Below are 21392 nucleotides of genomic sequence, written 5' to 3'. Positions count from 1 at the left end.
TCAAAAATATCACCTAGCATTTAATTTACTAAGAGATTATGCTGTGATCTACGTTCCAATGCCAGTTAGACCATTTTCCAAAGAAATGTAATGTGTACTGCATGTGCATAATCTCAACAGAAAATGAAAAATAATCACTGCTTCAACTGTTCATATCATAGCCCACTGTTTTGGATACATGTTCTGAGGGGTCTTTGTGACACAGTAGTAGTGTACCTACCCCTGAGTCATGAGATCTGGGTTCTATAAGATATTATTAATTTGGAGAAGGTTCGGAAGAGATTTACCAGGATGTTGTAGGGTCTAGAGGGCTTGACTGATAAGGAGAGGCTGGATAGGCTAGGACTTCCCCTTTCACTGGAGCGTAGGAGGTTGAGGGGTGACTTTTATAGAGTTTATCAAATCATGAGAGGCATAACTAAGGTGAATAGACAAGGTCTTCCCCCATAGGATGGGGGGAGTTCAAAACTAAAGGGTATAGGTTGAAGGTGAGAGGTGAAAGCTTTACGAAACTGAGGGGCAATGTTTTCACACAGAGGGTGGTGCGTTAATAGGATGACCTGCCAGAGAAAGTGCTGGTTGCAGGCACAATTGCAGCATTTTAAGTAAAGACATTTGAATGGGTACACGAACAGGAAAGGCTTAGAGAGTTATGGGCCAAATGCAACCAAATAGGATAAGTTTAAGAAACCTGATCGGTGAATTGGACCAAAGGGTATGTTTCTATGCTGTATAACCCTCTGATTCTAAGTCCCACCACCTCCAGACGTGTATAATAACAGGAGGTTAAAAAAATATCTTTCTGACAATCAGATTCATTTCATGTGTCTTCACATTTCCCAACAGTTAAGTTTGCTAATTTGCAATATGCACATAATTATACTTGATGAGCTTGAGTGATTTGAACTGAGTAGTTGAGACAACCTGGATTCACCTCCTGAGCCTGGGAGGAGACAAGACAGATTGAAGATCAAAGAATGGTCACTGGCAACAAAACATTGACACATTTCAAAAATATCATAGCTTTGAATATCTTTAACTTTATATCTGCATCATAATGTATAAAAAAAAATGTGTAAAATTGTGCCCACTCTATCATGTATTCCATTCGCCTATGAATCCTGTTCCTGTGGAGAAGAATGTGTGCATGGAGTATTGTATAGTTGTTGATATCCTAGGAAAATTCAACCTTTTTTAATTAAATGGCTTTTTGTTTCATATTTCTGACAGTGCTAAATCCAGACAACAGCTTTGAGATGCTGATTGACCAAACAGTTATTAGTAAAGGGAATCTGCTGGAAGATATGACTCCACCTATTAATCCACCAAAAGAAATAGATGATCCGAATGACCGTAAACCTGAAGATTGGGATGAAAGACCAAAAATCCCTGACCCCGATGCACAGAAGCCTGAAGACTGGTGAGTACCATCTTGAGGAGAGCTTATGAAATGCTTTAATTTAAATGTTTAATTTGATACCTTTTGGAATATAGTGTCAAAAATGTCTTTCTGCATTTTATCAATGCAGACGTGTATTATATATTTCATAATTTTGAATACTTCTACAGTTACAACTACAAAATAAAGGATCTTCTTTCAGGGATGAAGATGCTCCAGCAAAAATAATTGATCCAGATGCTGTGAAACCAGAAGGCTGGCTTGATGATGAACCAGAGTACGCCCCTGATCCTAGTGCAGAGAAACCAGAGGATTGGTAATTATTTTTCTTTTTTTTTTAGGATTGTTAATTTCAAAGTGTAGGTCCTATACACCTTGTAAGGAGGCAGAAGAAATGGAAGACTCCTTGATCTTAGATGTGAAAGATAAATAAACATGCGATCTTAGATGTGAAAGATAAATAAACATGCAAGCTACAAAGATCTGTGCCAATTAAATATGTCCAACAACTTAGTTTACGAATGCATTTTCCAGAAAAAAATTAATTTTCTACTGACTTTAGGATTCAAGGCATAGGTTAAATTTAATACTGTAATTCACTGAGAAGGAAATGACAGACAAGTAATATATGAGCAATGCAGTCCTTTTGATTATGGTTTTTTGTCCAGTTGTTGATGCAATAACCTGTAAATTTTCTTTACTACTGTTACTTTGATATTTTCCGGGGGTCGGCAAAAAAATAGATTTGCAGCGCAATGTATATAGGTAACGCAGTCAGAATATAATTTCCTCTTCAGGGATGAAGAAATGGATGGTGAGTGGGAAGCTCCCCAGATTCCTAATCCTAAATGTGAAACTGCTCCTGGGTGTGGTGTTTGGGAACCACCTATGATGAACAACCCTAGCTATAAAGGAAAATGGAAACCACCTATGATAGATAATCCAAACTATCAGGTATGCAATAAAACCTGTGTTAAAATATATCATCTATGTGGAAAGAGGAATTATGAGCCATTGATTTAGATGGGCAATATAACAGGAGGAAGTGAAGAGAATTAGAACTAAGATATTGATCTGTTAGGATGTTAGATATTTGCGCTAGATGGCTGGTGGCGTAGTTGAAACTATTTTTGATATCTTCTGTTTCTATATACATATTGTTATGGAATGCTTTAGCACCATTGATTATCAAGGTGGAACAAGAATAGGACAAATATTTAATAAGTAAGCTAAAAATATGGACAGTAAATATGGTGAAATAGTAAATATGGTGAAATAGTAAATATCATTCCAATGCTACAACAAGGGCACTTTGTGTTCAGGGAGATGCACTCATTTCATGGACAGACCAGGCTGTATCCACAGTTTGTTCACTTGGTGTGTTAGTGCTCACTCACTCTCTGAGCCTACCTGGATAATCACCACATCCCTGCCTTAACTTTTTGCACTTTAACCCTGAAGGCAGAGATGCCTGGCTGTCAGTACTGCATTATTGCCATGCTGTTTAGGCACATACAAAGCAGGAAAGCTTGTTTTGATTGCCACCCATCCTCCATCATATCAAGAAGGATGGGCTTTGCTCTGGGAGGACAGCCTTCAATATCAGTCTAACGGCGAGGCCTGGGTCGCTCAGAACAGTCTGAGTCTTGATCACCTCCTCAAAGGGTGACATCATATGCCAGGCAGCCCACTAGCTGTCTTGGCTCTTTCAATTGTGTGCTATATTTTTTTCCTGAAATGAGACAGATATTACAGTCAAAAGTTAATGTCACACCTGTTTGTTCTGGTGAAGATGGGCAATGCAAAGGACTTGCAGCATTACAATGCAGGCATGTCAAGTTGGTGGCATACAGCGAGCAAAGAAAGAGGGTGATGGAGTAGTTAAAGGTTATTTTTGTAAGACAGAGCAAGTCACCTGGCTGGAACTTAGAGCAAGAAACCTTCTTCCAAAAGAAAACTCTAAGAAATTGATACAGCCAAAACAAAAGTAAGATTTAGCCTTTTATTACATTTAGGGATATTTTACAGAATGAAAGAGGAGGGAAGTGAAATCTCGGAATTCTCTATTTAAACTACTACTTGGAAAAAGTCTCCTAGTTTGGATTGGAATTGCATCTGGTGCTTGTGAGGCAAACTGGATTTCCTTACTCCTTTCCTTAGCTTCTGCAGAAATAATATGTTTCACTATTCTGAGGATTATGATGAAGGGAAGTGCACAATTAATAATGCAAGATAAATTTGGAAGGAAAGGCAAGTATATTTTGGATGGCATTTATTTGTTTTTCTCTTTTATATGCAGGGTGTGTGGAATCCAAGGAAAGTTGAAAATCCTAATTATTTTGAAGATTTAGAACCTTACAAAATGACTCCAATTATTGCTGTTGGTCTAGAACTGTGGTCAATGACTTCTGACATCTTGTTTGATAACTTTATCATCTGTACTGAGAAGGAAGTGTCTGACCAATGGGCAGCAGATGGCTGGAGGTTGAAGAAAATGGTGGCTACTGCAAATGAGGTATGAAACATCTTGATGTAATCAAAAGGTGCCTTTTACTTCGAAGAAATTAACTTTTTCTTCCCCTCCTATTTGTTTCTGGTAAGCAGTGAGTAAGGTGTGTCACTGGTTTATAGTTTACTGTGAACCTTAACAGCTACAAATAGTAATAGGAGAACTTGGTAGTGTGGAATGATCCAACTAAAGCATGTGGGAGTTCAGGGACACTTCTAGTGTCTGTGTATGCAGAAAGTGAAATTCAGTTGCAGCCCTTGATTTGCCTCACGGAGAAGGGTTTAAACTAATGTTGCTTTAGGGTGGGAAATGGCACAGTAGATCAGCATGCAGAGTGATTTCAGGAGAAGGTCCATGTTAAGTAAGTCTAACAAGAACAACAGGCAGGGCCAGGCTATTAAACATGGTAGGACTGGCAGTCTGAAATGTATTTATTTTAATGCAAGGAGCATAACTGGCAAAAGCAGATGAGTTTAGAGCCCAAATTGGTGTAAGGGACTCCTGTGTCGTAGCCATTACAGAAACTTGGTTCAAAGAAGGGCAAGACAAAGCTGTCTAATGTTCAAGGATTTAGATGGCTCAGGTGAGATGGAGAGGGAGGTAAAAAGGGTGAGCAAGTTGCATAACTGATTAAAGAGAGTGACACAATTGTACTAAAGGGAGCACCTTGGAGGAATCATCCAGCTAGACTTTTAAAAAAAGTGCAGTCACTATAATGGGGTAATACTGTAAGCCTTCCTGTAACCAATGAGAGATAGAGGATAGATGTGTAAGCAAATCAAAAGATATAAAAGCAACAGGGCTTTTGTAGTGGGTGATATTAATTTCCTTAACATTGACTGGGCCTGTCTTTAGTGCCAGGGGTTTGCCGAGGGCACAATTGTTAAGTGCATCCAGGAGGGTTTATTAGGGATAATCAGCATGGCTTTATGCAGGGAAGATCTTGTTTCACTAGCTTGAGTTTTTTTGAGCAAGTGAAAAAAGTGAATTAGGATAGGGCAGTTGATGGACTTTACTAAAGCATTTGATAAGGTCCCTTGTGCTAGGCTGGTCCAGTGGATCCATGGCAAGTTGGCAAATTGGTTACAAAATTGGTTTGGTCATAGCAGACAGAGCTAGTTGTGGAGGGGTGTTTTTCTGACTGGAGGTCTGTGACCAGTGGTGTTCCTCATTGACTGTTGTGGAACTGTCACCTTTGAAATAAATATTTGACTTCGATGAAAATGTACTGCAAACAACAATGCTGGAAATCACAGTGGGTCAAGCAGTGTGGACAATGAGTAATCAAGTATATTTTGAATAGTCAAAAAATAAAAAACTAGATTCCATTCTGTGAACAGATTTCCTAGATTACAGACAAGAGTGAAAAATACATAACCTACATGCTAAGCTGAATGTGAACCAATGGTGGTTGAACAATTTGAGGTGTGATATCTTTGGAAAGTATTAGAGAAACTAATGTGGCAAAAGACCAACAAGTCTTGCAACCTAATGGGTTGCATCCTAGGATTTTAGCAAAAGTAGCTAGGGAGTTAACTGGTAGTAATCTTTGAAAAATCCTTGGATTCTGAAAAAGTCAAGAGTTGGAAAACTGCTAATGTAATGCACTTGCTCAAAGAGGGAGGGAGACAGAAAACAGGTGACTTGTAGGTCGGTTACCTTTATATGTCATTGGGGAGATGTTGAATTCTTTATAAAGGAAATATTAACAGAACATGCGGAAATACATAAGATCAAGCAGAGTCAGGATGACCTCATGAAAGGGAAATCCTACATGACCAATTTGACATTTCTTTTGAGGAGATACCCCACACAAGTCTCTCTTAAGGGCATATGGGTAGCATATTAGTGTGGATAGAGGATTGGCAAACTAAAAGAAGATAGAGTTGGAATAAGGGGGTGCATTTTCAGTAGGCAATAGGGTAGGCAGATGGAGTATAAATATAGGGAAGCCTCGCTAGACAGTACAAGGTACTATTAGACCATAACTGGAATACTGTGAACAATTTTGGTTCCCTTTATCTAAGGAAAGATGAGCTGCCATTGTCACAGTGGAGAGAGGTTTCACTCAGTTGAACCCAAATCTTGTGAGATTGTATTCCACGAAGGAGTTCAATAGGTTGGGCGTGGTCTCATTCGAGTTTGGAATGAGAGGAGACCTTTTATTGAAGCATATATTTCTTTATGAGACTTGACAGGGTAGACGTGGAGAGGTTGTTTCTCCTGATGGGAGAGTCGAGGACCAGAGGCATAAGAATAAGGAGTTTTCCGTATCCAACACTGAGGAGGAATTTCTTCTCTTGGAGTCTAGTGGATCTGTAGAATCCTTTATTTCAGCCTTGAACATACATAAAAACCCAGCCTGTACAGGCCTCTGTAATGAATAGTTTTTTTTATCGGTGAGGGAATTGAGGCCCTATGGGGGGAGGGCAGGAAAGTGGGAGATCATGCATGATCACATTAGGTGATCAAGAAACTTGACGGACTGAATAGCCTCCCTCTGCTCCTATGTCTTATGATCTCTTTAAACTCAAAAACAGAAGTCCAATCTTAACGTTTTTAATCCAGTATGGTTTTGCTACAATAATAACTATAAGAAAACAATTTGCGTTTTAATTAAAGAATTTAGGGATTAATTTTCCCCATTTTTTTTATGGGTTTCATTTTATTTTACTTTGTTCTGTGTCCCATTTAACATATGTCCCCTTCTGTTTTTATCCTGCCTCCCAACATCCATTCTGCTGATGAGAATTTTAAGAGCATTCTACTAATAAATCAGTTTTAAAACTGAGTTTAATTCAAACTTAATTAGTCTTACCATATCATTTGATGCTACTAAACCAATCCTGTATCTATTTGGTGTAGTTTACCCACAGTGATGTTGAGATTTCCAGTACAGCAAAAGCCCTTGCGTGTATCACGTTGAAGATTATTTGGTATCATTTTATGTGACTCATCTTTCTCTGTTCAGCCTGGTGTGTTGGGTCAGTTGACAAGTGCTGCAGAAGAGCGACCCTGGCTTTGGATTATTTACATCCTGACAGCTGTTTTGCCTTTAGGGTTAATTGTGCTGTTCTGCTGGCCAAGCAAGGTAAGAAAATGCACGAAAGGTTTGATAGATATTTTCTGATCAATCTGTTTAGAGATGTTATTACACACCTCCTGGAGAAAGTGGGACTTGACCCCGAGCCGTCTAGGTCAGATTTAGGACATTTCTACCACATCACCCTTCCCTCAAGGGTACTGATAGACACCATGTGCTGGAAACACCCAGTTTTTTTTATTTTCTCTTCGGCACGTTACTATGTACCTCAGGAGCAGGTGGGATTTGAACTTGAATCTTCTGGCTCAGGCTTTACCACAAGAGCAAAATATTTTTAAGTCAATCTGCTAGACGTGTTATGGCACTTGTTGGGAACTGCTAGGTCTTGAACTTGAGCTTTCAGTGGCTCTTTAGCTTTACAGGTTATGACGCTCCCATGTTTGATTGCTGGATAATGCTGAACTTGACCTGGGTGAGGAAGTACTGGTGCTGAATTTTATTGAGGCATCAGGGGCTTCAGTTGGTGGAGTGAGATGCTTAATTTTGGGCCTTCTCGCCCAGAATATAATTTATGGTGAAGGTGGCTGAGTTTGGACACACCGTCACCTTGCCAATTTAGGTCATTTTTCTGCCTGTAAACGCGCTATCTCCAGAGCAGAAAATTAACTCTACATCCAGAAATCCCTCCCATTTCAGTTTACAGAAGGAATATCAGACAATGTTCCCACTGCCAATTCTTCTTTAATTGTTTTTGCCCTACTTATTCAATCTATTGGAAATTTTTAAATCGATTATAGACAAACAGGAGGTTTGCATCCTCTTAAATTTTCTTGTGACCAAAGAAGCAATAAAGCAAATTTTGTGTTTTTTCTTAATTTTCTTTGAACACACATTATTTGTTATTTAGCTGTTGTTGATAATCAAAACTGATGTTCGATAAGTCTTTTGGAAGCAAGAAATCTTACAGTGAAATCTCTAATCATAGTTGACAACCCGGGAATAGGAGGGTCCAGGAGGCAAAAAATAATAAAGACTATGACTTGGGTTTATGAAGAAACACGTGGGTTTTTAAGTTTGACCTTTTTAACGGAAGAACTTTGAAACTGTAAACATAAATTTTACAATCCTTTAGAAACCTGATAATGCAGCTATATATAAGAAAACTGATGCTATGCAGCCTGATGTCCCGGAAGAACAGAATCAGGAAGATGAGGACCAAGAAGAAGTGATTGGCAAGAAAGCATGTAATCTTGCAAAAGGTATAAGCACAGCATCTTGTTTTCCTTCTCTTTTAAATTGTTTTGAAGGACAATAATCTCTGAAAGAATTCCGTAATAGTGAACTGCTGGAATATTATAGGGGCCAAAGTGATACGGGGAAAGGTGACAAACGTGACAATCGTGTGAAAAGTCCAGTGAGGTTGATCTCAGTATCGGCAACAACTTACTGCATCTTTTAACTAAGTTCCAGGTGTCAAGGCTAGACAGAAGCAAGTTAACAATTGAAGGGGATTATAGCTTATTAACGACTTTAGTAACTGCAGATCTTGTCTAATTAGCATGCAACTTTCTGTCGTACACTGCATTTCTATCATTGCTGCAAGCAAACTAAAAGCCAAAATTTCTAAGCGTAGAACTCAAGGCTAGGTACCTGATGCCTTCAAATTTTTCCAAAGCGCTTCCATGCTGAGCCCCAGGCACCAATTTCTCCGAGCAGACTCCAGACATCAGCAATATTCACCCACACCCGCAGGTATTAGTATACGCCATGTGCCAGCATTGAAGAGCCTTCATGACACCTTCTGATCCATTTACAGTGCATGCACTTCAATGCTGCATCTTAGACAGCTGTCAGTTGCTGCAACAGCAACTGTCATTGTAAGGCTGCAGCTAGGATACTTTGCGTCGGGATAAACACCAAGCTTATGACCTGGATAAGCTGCATTTCTCTCATCAACCTGCACTTTTGGCACCCACTCACTTAGAATCATAGCCTCCTTCCATACTGTAAAATTCTATTTGACCCAATCTGTTGTACAGGCTCCTGTTGAGCCTACTCGGATGCTCACAGCATCTCTGCCTTGGCTTGCCTTTTTGTACGTTGTTTCCTCAGCCAGAGATACCTGGCTCACAGTAATGCTAGATTACTGTTCTATTTAGTACAGTTACAAAGCCAGGAAGCTTGTCATGGTTGTCATCAGGCCTCCATCAAGTCAAGAGAGATGGCTTTCACTCAGAGCCTCCTGGCACAGTAAGTTGAGGGCAGCTTCTAAAACCAGCCCAAGGGTTTGGCAACAGTCAGTCAGCTGCTTGGGGTGGTCATAGTCAAAATACTCTCTTCTTAAGTGTGGGGAGCCAAATGTCCAGCAGCACACCACCTGTCTTGATTCTTTCTGCCTTTTTGGGGCGCTGTTTATTTTCTTCTTTGAGAGAGAGAGAGGCAAGTATTGAGGGAGATGAATGTAGGGCTTTGTATGGGTTGGGTAGGTAGTTAACGAGCTGAGTTTGGTGAGATGTGTTATTAACTTTAACCTGACGAAATTGACAGCTGAATAAATTAAGATTCAGCTCACTAATTTATGTTTTCACTGCTTCTGTGTTGTTAGATTACTTTTTCTTCAATGATTTATGATAAACAGCAATTTGTTCCGGTTGAAGATTGGAAACAATGAAACTATTTCCTTTGATTCACACCATCAATCTGTACCGACCCATGGCCATCATCTTAGATCAAAACAAATGACTCAACATTGTTTTTTGTTTACAACTTCTACTTCCTATCAGAGCTGACCTTCTGATACAGCTTTACTATTACAAAGATCACATCAGTAGTATTTCCTGTCTCAACCCTTGCCTCAACCTAACTGCTGCTGAATTTAGCCTTGGTATCTTCATTCCAATGTTTTCTCTTGACTAGTCTTCAAACCTGCATCCTCCTTCAACCTTAAACTTGTCCAAAGCCCCTCTGCCGTATCTGAATTCTCTCCAAATTCTAATCATCCATTACGCTTTGAAAACAGAATTAACTTTTTTTTAATAAAAGCACCTCAACTTTAAAATTCTCACCATATTCATGGTTTTACTCTTTCCTACCTCTCTAACCACTATCAGGCCTTGAACAACTCCCCCAGTTTCCCCAGCCAAAGCAAAACATCTCTGCATTCCTCTAACTAATCATATGTATCCTATATTTGTTTAGCCCCATCATTGGTGGCTGTACTTTCGGTGATTTTTGGTCCTACACAGGTATTCTCATGCTAAACCTTTCTCCAACTGTGCCAACATTTATGGACTTTTACCTAATTTTTGTTTGTTTCCTTTTGTAATTTTGCAGCTGTGAGTGAGGTGTGAGCCTTTTAAAAACTTGTTTAATTATTACAAGAAAGTATGAAAGTTCACAACTACGAAATATAGCCATGATGTTAGCACAGAAGGGAGCCATTCAGTCAATGTTCGTACAGCATGTCCAGAAGAGCTATTCCTTAAGTCCCACTACATTTTCTTTTCCTGATAACCCTGCATTTTTTTTTCCTTCAGAATATTATTTTGTTCTCTTTTTAAAGGCTTCAGTTGAACCTGCCTGTACCATTCTAAGGCACAGCATGCCAGATTCTGTCAACATGTTATGTGAAATGTTTTCCTTGTCACCATTTCTTCTTTTGTCAGTCAGCTTAAATTGGAGTCCACTAGTTCTCAAAGAAAAAAAATAGATAGGAGGTAGAAAATAGAACACAACATATGAAATGAAAATACTTGATACAAGTGGTAGCTATTTATAGATTCAGGACCAAAAACCATTCCAACTTCTGAAAATCTAGATCTTTAACTTTGTCTCTCTGTTCAAAGGTGGTACCTGACCTGCTGATGTCTCCAGCAATTTCTTTCATTCAATTTTAAGATTTTCTTAAAAGCTGATAATTTGATGCTGCAGTATTTTTGATTTGGGGAATATATTTGTGATTTGTTTTCACAATTTTAATTAAGAACAGAGCAACATGCAAAACTGGGAAGAAGTGACTAAATAATTCCAAGATTCAAAAGCTATCATCTCTTGGCTGCTTCTTCACAAAAAAACCTCTGATTCCTGTTTTGAATTTCTCAACTTGATCTGCAACCATTATTCCTTGCGGTATTGTAAAACAGTCCTGGCCAGTTCAAAATAAAGAGGCATGCAGTAAAAAAATCTTAACATGGATACTGACATGCATCCCTATGTTGTTTTAGTTAGTATTTAGAATAAGTTACCTAAATGTCTCAGAATTAGAAGAATTTCAGACAAACTCCTGTTATACATTAATATCCATGACAATGCTGTGACCTGATGTTATTTTGTCTTTTTTTTATTTTGAAGAGAAGTTGTAAGGCCGAGGTGACGAGCAATCTACCAGAACCACTACAGTAAACAGCTTGGGAGGCCTGAATTGGTGTGGCTAGCTCTCTCAGATCAGGATTTCTGGGTTTTTAGGTTTAGCTTTAAGCAGACGCTTTTGGGGTCTCAGTAGAGTTGGAAGCTTCAGTGATGCTTCCTGGCTACTCACTCTGAATTTTCTCAATGTTTTCCCCTCTGGATGGGAGAACTGAATGTGAGAATCTGTGTCTAATTTTCCCCTTTTTCCAAGGGGCGTATTTATGGGATGTTACTATATCGGAACAGTTAAATAGTAATGTTACTGTATCTATTATCCTGTTAAGTGTTACAACAGAGTTAAGTTTATTCCATGTTTTTTTAATTTTTTGGTTGTATTTTAGCTACAGTGTTTAAATAAATTATGTTGTGCATAACATAGAGTAGTTTGACTGAGTTGCAAACCTGCATCAAACAGGAATTTCACATTTGCCTTTAAAAGTAAGAAAAAGTTAGGGTCTAGGCTACCTTTAAAATATTTTGAGGATTCTGATCTGGTCTGGTCCATAACATATCCCATCCTTATTTTGAGTCTTTTTTACCCCCAGTGTAATTCTTTAGGGCATTTTTATGAGATTATTTGGAAGTGATCCTTCTGTCTGTGTTCTTTTCTCCTTTTTTGTAGTTTTCTTTTTCTTGTGACTGTCCATTACACTTCATGAATTGGCCATAGCCATTTGAGTTTGCTCTGCTATCCAATTAGATCACAGCTGATAATGGTAACTCTATTCTCCCACCTGTGCTGTATATCCCCTTTTTCTGAGTTGAAAGCTTCAATAGTCCTAAACTCACCAGCATTTTGCAAGAAAAGAAATACATGCTTCTACTATCCTTCTTGGGAAAATGTGCTTCCTTATTTCACTGCTGAATGGTACGGCATTAATTTCAAGATAATGCTCCCTCCCACCCCTTGATTCTTTCACATGACAATAATTTCTGTAATTCTTTTTAACCTTTTAAATTCTCTTTACTTGGAACAGTCCTCAATCACCTGTGCTCAAGTACAAGCTAAGTGTATGCAACTACACCTTCTAAACGCTGGATTCATTCTAGTAAATCTGCATTATTCTCTCTGAGGCTAATTTTATTTCTGATTTAAGAAGTCTAAATGGAATGCAGCACTTCAGATTCTTTCCAAAAGTCTGCACGACTGAGGCATAGCTTCCTCCACTTCCAACTCAGGACATTGTAAGATATAAACTAATGTTTTGTTAGCTTTTCAGTGCTTTTTGTATAATTGTCCTGGATTTTCATGCCTGCCTTTTGGTTTTTAAATATTTTTTAATGTAGAGGATGAGAAAGCAAGTGGAGATGAAAACATTGGAGAAGGCAGTCAAGAGGAGGAGGAAGAGGAGGAGGAGGAAGATGAAGAGGGCAGTAAGTCAAAATCGGCTTCAGAGGATGAGGTTAGTAGTTTTTTTGAATGTCCACTTTTTAGGCATACAAAGCCTTGTGTACATAGCATTTTGTTTTAAATTTCAATCAGGCAAACTATAAAACTATTTGATTTATATCTGCCTTTAGAGCACACTTGTACATTCATGAAGGAAATGTAGTATCAGATTCTTGGTCCCAGCAAGTCTCCGATAGGGAAGTTTCCTGATTTATCCTACCTACATCAGTTAAAGGATCCCCGTTGGAATTAATTTTCACTCTGGGGCATGGGAATAGGATAGAGACAGGGTCACAGACTGCGGGAGCAGCCCACAGGCCACCATGGGATGGAGGAGAACTGAGAAAGACTGAGTTAGAAAGTCCACCTAGGTTTTCTGGGCCTCAACATTTGATCCTGCATCAGGTGCATAAAAGTGGAAGAAATCTTGGCTGTGCAAATGCCACTTTTGAAAATGATTACCTGCTCTTCTGGTTCTCAGTCCGTCGGGGCTGGGTATTTAGGCAAGTTGTGCAACTTCGGAAGAGCCAAAAAGGCTGGCAGCTTTTCAGACAGGCTGACTGACAGCTTGCCTTGGGGCTCCAGCATTGTAGTTGATCTTTAAAAGTAAAGATCTCTTCTTTAAAACATGAGTAGAGCAGAAATTTATTGTCATGTGCACTTTTACTTGAAAACTACAGTGAAAAGTTTTAATGTCACCCCACTGCAGCACCCAAAATTATACATACACTGTGACTTAATTTTAAAAAAGTGAAATGATCACAGTTCAGCTAGTAGCTCCTGGCCCTGGGGAAAGCCACTTAAGGAATGGTACCCTGAAGATGCAGCCAGGATGAGACCATTCGGGGACAAGACCGTCACACTGGTCTGCTGTAACACTGTGGGCCAGAAGCCTCTGTCAAAGAAGGCCACCACTCCTGGTTGAGAGCACCTGCTCGGCCACTGGAACACCTGGAAGCTAAAGAGAAAGAAGACTACCATGCCAAGACTGCCATCTCTCCTTCAGGCACCTGGACCCTTAGCCTAACTTGCTACTCTGGGCCAGGGGGAGTTAGCCCAAGATTTGCTCTTCACTTGTCATTAGACCTCATGCAGGGGTGGATCTCATCCTGGTGTTGCTGCCACCGGAGGCCTCCTCCCTCACTTACTGCTCTCCACCTCTTAAAGAAGAGAAAACAAAGAGCCAAAGACATACTGAGAGAAAGAAAGTCTGATACACCCCAAAATTATACCTATGTGGTAAGGGGGCAGGTATCTCAGCTGTCCAAAGGGACATGCTGGACTTTCAAAAGAAATGAACTGAGAACAGACCTGTGTCTACTTGGTTTAACCTTCACACACTAGGGTCCGAGTACAGGACATCACAAACAAGTTTCATTGGAGGCAGCTAAACATTTAAATAGCCAGCTGTCTCTAGAAGTGATCTGTTCAAACTACAGACTGCCCCAATCCTGTCTCCACAAAAATGAAAATGTCAGGTTCATGGTGGGGTCTTGGTTCCTAATCTCCTCCTTGTTGATTTTGGAGGGGTTTGTGATCACTGTTACAAATGGTCAACTGCCTGTATTAAATAAGCGATTTATACATATTATATTAAATTTATTAAGCAGAAGTTTGGCAATGACGTACTATTCATTTAGACAAAGAAAGTAAATACTCAATTCATGACGAATGAGAGCACTTTATCGTTTCCAAAGTTGTTCCATTGAATGGAGGGCTAGGGACAGCAGTTTTGGGGTGGTAGAGTGTCCGTCGCTGATGCCCTGAAATCTCTGGTGATAGTCTTTGGTAGGAAGTCTTCAATTTCCAGCTGATGTAATGGAACTGCTGGTCTTCTCCCAAGAAGGTGGTAGCTCATTCCACTGGATCTCTTGCTCTTTTGTTTTCTCCCTACATCCCTGTTGGCATTCTGTAAGTTAGGAACTGGCAATCTATGCTGTGTCGATCACCTGGCTAAACCCCCTTCCCCAATGACCACATCAGCTATTAATATACTAGGATGAGCATGGGTCCCTTGCTTGCCCCCTTCAGAGGGCTAGTCTACCATTAAAATTGTTACAAGAACGAAAAGTTTGTTTTGGAAAATAAGGTGTACTGATAATGGGTACATACTAGTGTCAACAGTTTATCTGGCACATTACATGGGGCATCATGGCCTCCGTGAATTGTGATTGTTCACTTTTTGTTCTCCTAAGCTAAAAATTTGGTAAATCAGTGACTGCTGTGTTAAATGAATTCTCGCGCTACACAGTAAATACTAGAAAAATTTAATTTTAAAGAGATCCCCATTTCCAACAGTTCACCTTTTTTGAGAGGGGACTATCCTTACAGACTTCTCAGAATTAATTCTTAATGAATCGACTTATTTCTAAAGGACAAGTTCTGTTCCCTAATTTCATCATTAAATGTCACAGATAACACCTAAAACAACTAGATTGGCTAATGTCGCACTCTAGGCAGCTACTAGTCAAAGCCATCAATCATAGAATTCAATTGATATTATATAATAAGTCATACCAGGTACACACTCCTAGCTTTTGAAGTACTTTTCTGTCCTTGTTCTGCTAGATCATTTTGACCAGATGATTTTATTTAGGATTGATTTTTGTGTTTTAGAAACCAAGGGAGGGATTAGGAGAGGTTGACCCCTACTTGAGACTTGGGCTTAAGTGCGTCAATCTGCATGGGAAAATTTCCTCTCAGAAACTATATATGGTAGGTGTACTACAAAGTAGTGTATTGTCATCTAATTGAGTTGGGAGCAGAAGGTTGGCTTCCAGTTGAGACAGAACTGTCCCCAGGTCTCCTTATTTTTCCATTTTCACTTTACTTTTTCCTCTTGTCAAGTTGTTGAATTTCCCCTGCTATTTCCCCTTATTCTGCATTGGAACTAGGAGATTGCAAGAACTGTAGATGCTGGAAGACAGTGTCAATACAATGTGGAGCTGGAGGAACACAGCAGGTCAGGCAGCATCAGAGGAGTAGCAATGTCGATGTTTTGGGTCAGACCTGAAACATTGACTTTCCCATCCCTTTGCTGCCTGACCTGCTGTGTTCCTGCAGCTCCGCACTTTATTGACACTGCATTAGAACTATACTGGCATCCTTTTGAGAACTTTGTACCACCACTCGACAAAGAGGAACCATTCAATTGCAGCAAAAAATTATGCATGGATTTAAAAGATTGACCAGCTCTTCCCTTACCTATACCATCTAGTGGATATTTAAGTATTTTGCGTCAAAGCTTTCCATTGTCCCGAAACATTTATTATTTTAGCTTTGTACTTGTATCCCCTCTCAACGGTACCAAGTTGTTTTAAAAGTCCATTTTTCTATCCATTGTATTAGTGCCTTATCTTTAAAATATATTTTCTTACTCTTTGGGCCACACTAGCTACTTTTGTCAAGTAGCTGTATGTGGCAAAAATACTTTGAAGAATTCATCTCAGACATGCATTCTCTCATGTTAATTAATTTAGATTTAACAGTTACTCTGCACGGCTATACCATTATCCCAAAATCATACAAAGCATTCTTGTCTTTCAGATGATCTTTTCAAAAGATCAATATTTGTGGTGGGGTGGCGAGAAAGAAAGATGTGCTTATCGTTCTTGCAAGGAACACAATGTGCCAAATCATCCAATTCTTGTGCTTGTTGGACAAGCTGGTTTTTAGAAGTTGTTGGAGTCCTCGCCCAGCCTCACCTAGTCCTTCTTATCAGCCATGCCACCTCCATAGTCACTAACCTAGTATCCATCATGAGCAGACCTCAGGAGCCACATGGAGATGAGGAAAAATAACTTCTAACAATCTAATACAGCTCTCAATCATACACATTAATAGTGGAAAAAAACTCCAATTCACGAAAAGCAATCAAAACTTTTAAATCTCAAGTGGTTGACCTCTTTGGAAATCATTTTGTTCAAAACTGGCACACTTTGTTTTGAACATTGGATTTCAGAAGGTTCAGACAATGACACAGATTTGATCTGCTACCTTCCTAGAGAGTTAAGTTTGGTGTAAAGAAAATATGTCTACATTTAAAGGGAATCAGATTTTCAGCTTTTTCTCTTGCCATCTGCTTCACAAGATACCTTTTATTCAGACCCATTTGTTGTAGAATTTGAGTGGAAGTAAATAAAGTTGAGGTGGGTCAGACTTGATTTTATAGGATGGCAAAACTAGTTCAGAAAGCTAAACACTTACTGTTGTTCTACTGTAACAAAACCTCCTCTATGTAAGTCAGTGTAGCATTAGACCATAAGACATAGGAGTGGAAGTAAGGTCATTCGGCCAATCAAACATTGCAAAAAAGTTGGCTTAATTCCATGATTCCATTATAGAAGTGAGTTGAATGTAAGATGCATATCTTGTAGGTAAATCAGATGCGTTTCTTATTTGTAAAATACAGGTTTTAATGTTTCCATTACTCATGGCCCTGTATGTTGAAAAAATATTTTGTATTTAGATGTTTAATACACATTGCAAGTAATAGTTAATATTCTGTTGGAGATAGGTTAAGAATGAGCTCATGGGATTTTGGTGTGTGAAGAATAGTTCCAGTATTGCCAAATATAGGAATTAACCTTGATGCTGGAAATATTCAGGTTTACTTACCTGAAATGTCCAAATAATATTTTAAGATTTAAATAGGTGACTGTAAATTCTGATTATGATGGCCTTTTGTTTTTGGTCTTGCTGCTTCTCCAATTGATTGGCCTTTGATTCTGTATAGGTTACATTAGAGTACTATTTGTTCCATCTTTTTAAAAATCAATTATTTTTAATAAAATAAATTTGAAACTAGACATTCTTTGATATGAGATAACAAGGTGTAGAGCTGGATGAACACAGCAGGCCAAGCAGCGTTGTAGGAGCAGGAGAGCTGATGTTTCAGGCCTAGACTCTTCTTCAGACCCTTTGTTCTTTTTTCAGAAAAAAGGGTCTAGGCCCGAAACGTCATCTCTCCTTCTATGATGCTGCTTGGCCTGCTGTGTTCATCCAGCTCAACACCTTGTTATCTCAGGAACTGCAGATGCTGGAGAATCTACTATATGTGAAATACTTTGATATATTCTTGGTTTTGAAAACTGGAGTTATGCCATATGAAGATGTAAGCTGATCGCATTGGCTAATGTAATTAGCAGAAGGAGTTTGCTGACCTATTGGCATTGCTGAAGGCATACTTTGACCTTGAGGTAGAGGTGAAATTATCTTGTGAAGGTGTGTTTAAATTGGGATTAGAAGTGTGAAATGTGAGATAACCTTGGATGAGGTGGCTGTGGAAAATTTTAAGAACAAAACAATTGTAACAACACATCCTAACTTTGTTCACAAACTATATTAGCCAATATATGCTAACAAATACCAATACTGTTGCTGTGCTTACGTGTGACTTGAAGACTAATGAAGAAAGAAAAGTCTGTTGTAGGTAGCTTTCTTGCGTACCAGTTAAAACTAACAATTAAGTTAGACACGGGTGAGGTCCCAGAGGACTGGAGACTTGCTAATGTTGTGCCCTTGTTTAAGAAGGGCAGCAAGGATAATCCAGGTGATTATTGACCGGTGAGCCTGATGTCAGTGGTAGGGAAGCTACTGGAGAAGATACTGAGGGATAGGATCTATTCCCATTTGGAAGAAAATGGGCTTATCAGTGATAGGCAACATGGTTTTGTGCAGGCAAGGTCATGTCTTACCAACTTAATAGAATTCTTTGAGGACATGACAAAGTTGATTGATGAGGGAAAGGCTGTAGATGTCATATACATGGACTTCAGTAAGGCGTTTGATAAGGTTCCCATGGCAGGCTGATGGAGAAAGTGATGTCACATGGGGTCCAGGGTGTGCTAGCTAGATGGATAAAAATCTGGCTAGGCAACAGGAGACAGAGTAGTAGTAGAAGGGAGTTTCTCAAACTGGAGACCTGTGACCAGTGGTGTTCCACAGGGATCTGTGCTGGGACCACTGTTGTTTGTGATATATGTAAATGATTTGGAGGAAGGTGTAGGTGGTCTGATCAGCAAGTTTTCAGATGACACTAAGATTGATGGAGTAACAGATAGTGAAGGGGACTGTCAGAGATTACAGCAGAATATAGATAGACTGGAGAGTTGAGCAGATAAATGGCAGATAGAGTTCAATCCGGGCAAATGCAAGGTGATGCATTTTGGAAGATCAAATTCAAGGGCGAACTATACAGCAAATGGAAAAATCCTAGGGAAAATTGATGAACAGAGAGATCTGGGTGTTCAGGTCCATTGTTCCCTGAAGGTGACAACGCAGGTCAATAGGGTGGTCAAGAAGGCATATGGCATGCTTTCCTTCATCGGACGGGTATTGAGTACAAGAGTTGGCAGGTCATGTTGCAGTTGTATAGGACTTTGGTTCGGCACATTTGGAGTACTGTGTACAGTTCTGGTCGCCACATTACCAAAAGGATGTGGATGCTTTGGAGAGGGTGCAGAGGAGGTTCACCAGAATGTTGCCTGGTATGGAGGGTGCTAGCTATGAAGAGAGGTTGCGTAGATTAGGATTATTTTCATTAGAAAGACAGAGATTGAGGGGGGACCTGAGTGAGGGGTATAGACAGGATGGATAGCAAAAAGCTTTTTCCCAGAGTGGGGGACTCAATTACTAGGGGTCATGAGTTCAAAGTGAGAGGAGGAAAGTTTAAGGGAGATATGCGTGGAAAGTTCTTTACACAGGGAGTGGTGGGTGCCTGGAACACATTGCCAGCGGAGGTGGTAGATGCAGACACGTTAGCGTCTTAAGATATAGTTGGACAGGTACATGGATGGGCAGGGAGCAAATGGACACAGACCCTTAGAAAACAGTTAGACAGAGGATCTTGATCGGCGCAGGCTTGGAGGGTCGAAGGGCCTGTTCCTGTGCTGTAATTTTCTTTATTCTTTGTTCTTTAAGTGAAATAAGATGGAACCTCACCTATTCCTGTTCCTACATAATTTTAGATGTAAGAGCTTGGATACATTCTTGGAGAATGTAGAGAAAGCAAAGTGAACATGGTGCTATTTTTAAAAAAAACTTGGGGGCATTTTACTGATTCTGCTTCCAATGCTTCTGTATGTTAAACCTGGAGGAGATGCAAAATACCAAATTACAGCATCTCAATGATAAGAGAAAGACTTGTTCCTTGTATAATAGGTTTTGCTTTTACTTTTCAGATGAAAGAAGCTGATGAAGGTGCTGGCTCAGGTGACTGTCCCACAAAACTGACTCGTAAGAAAAAAGTGAGAAAGGAGTAAATGTCTTAATAGTTATTGAATGGAGGCATTCTCACTTTCCAGGTGGGCATACCACCCTCTGTACTTTCTGACAGCATGCAGATTACTCAGCTTTTGGCTGAGGTGGTAAATCAACCTCTGTTCCAAGTACCTATCTAATCTATACTGTTCCTCTCTGCTTCATTTACAAGCCTCTTAGTCTTCCTGGCAAGAAAAATAAATCACTCTGAGGGTGTTGTTGATTTTTAACATTAGGCGTATCAAAATGCATCCTAATACCAAATGACCAGTTGTGAAGGCATATTCTACTATTGCAAGGAAAGTTGTCGCAAGTGTTTGGTAACCTTCTGTGAAACAACTGTTAACCAGGGTAAAAGTACAAACATTAGAAGATTGAAAACTGATTGCAGTTCTATGGTGACATTTGCATTGAAAGGGAAGAAGCATTGGCATGTTATATGACACTGAATTTGATATTTTGTTCAAGTTTCTGCCCAGTATGAGGGAGGAGGGGTAAATCAGTGTGATAAAACACAATACTAAAGATAATTCCAATGTGTATATATATATAAATTAATTGAAATGATGTAGCTTTTAGCACAACTCCCAGGTTTTTTTGCGTTGGTGCCAGTGTTTTCTTCCCTAAATAGGTCTCTTATTGGATTGTATTGTAGCAAAACAGAAAGATGCACTGAATTTCTTTGTACATATTGTTCAGGTACACACAGGAGTTGTGTACTTTTTTTTGCCCTCTCCAAGTGTAGTACAAATAGCTGTATTGCATTTTAGGTTTACCACCAACTTAAAACATCTCATGATCTGCACTCCATATTGTCAAATTAACTGGGAGAATTTTTCTCATCTCTGATGGGATGTTTTTTGTGTGTGCGTGTGTTTCATGATAAATTGTAATACAGTGCAGTGGCATTCCTAAGTCATCTTCTGTCTCATTTTCATTATTATGAATGCAGAGGTGAATGATTTTATGAATCAATTGGCCGCAGTTCAGGAGATGAATGGTGTGAAGTGTACTGAATTTTCTGGTGTTTTATAGTTTTAATGTTACTCTGGGTTCGCATAATCCTTGTTTACACTGATGTTCGCAAAATGTACAATTGCTCTTTGAAATAAATATTTAATATAATGGAAGTTTTTGTGTTGGCTACATACTAATTGCTCACCTGTATGGAATGGCATTGCATAATAAGGAGCTGAGGCAGAAATTCATCTTGAATACAATTCTCAATATTTTATATGCATTTCTAATCCTTTATTTTTATTGTTTTCATTCTGTATCCATTGCTTAGTACCTTGTTATAAAGTTTCCTTATACATCTGACCAGTAAATAACTACCTAAAAATTGCGTGTCATTCATGTAAACCAGGTAAGTTGAAGGTTAATT

The 21392-nt window shown here is 39.2% G+C and overlaps 1 protein-coding gene across 5 annotated transcripts in view; it reads left to right on the top strand.

Moving 5' to 3' along the window:
* LOC125457521 (calnexin-like) overlaps positions 1 to 21138 on the top strand; it is a 50199-nt gene extending 29061 nt beyond the window's left edge. For all 5 annotated transcript variants that reach the window (XM_048541863.2, XM_048541822.2, XM_048541833.2 and 2 more), the window contains exons 8-15: positions 1231 to 1420; positions 1602 to 1715; positions 2197 to 2353; positions 3699 to 3914; positions 6880 to 6999; positions 8084 to 8210; positions 12646 to 12761; positions 19930 to 21138. In XM_048541863.2, the coding sequence (XP_048397820.1) occupies positions 1231 to 1420; positions 1602 to 1715; positions 2197 to 2353; positions 3699 to 3914; positions 6880 to 6999; positions 8084 to 8210; positions 12646 to 12761; positions 19930 to 20010 (1121 nt within the window). In that variant the 3' untranslated portion in view covers positions 20011 to 21138. The remainder of the gene's footprint in view (positions 1 to 1230; positions 1421 to 1601; positions 1716 to 2196; positions 2354 to 3698; positions 3915 to 6879; positions 7000 to 8083; positions 8211 to 12645; positions 12762 to 19929) is intronic.
* Positions 21139 to 21392: the final 254 nt, after the last annotated feature.

The sequence above is a fragment of the Stegostoma tigrinum genome, chromosome 1 (assembly GCF_030684315.1).
Source record: "Stegostoma tigrinum isolate sSteTig4 chromosome 1, sSteTig4.hap1, whole genome shotgun sequence".
NCBI classification, from domain to species: domain Eukaryota; kingdom Metazoa; phylum Chordata; class Chondrichthyes; order Orectolobiformes; family Stegostomatidae; genus Stegostoma; species Stegostoma tigrinum.
Note: the sequence above shows the minus strand (reverse complement) of the source record. Positions and strands in the feature narration are given on the sequence as shown.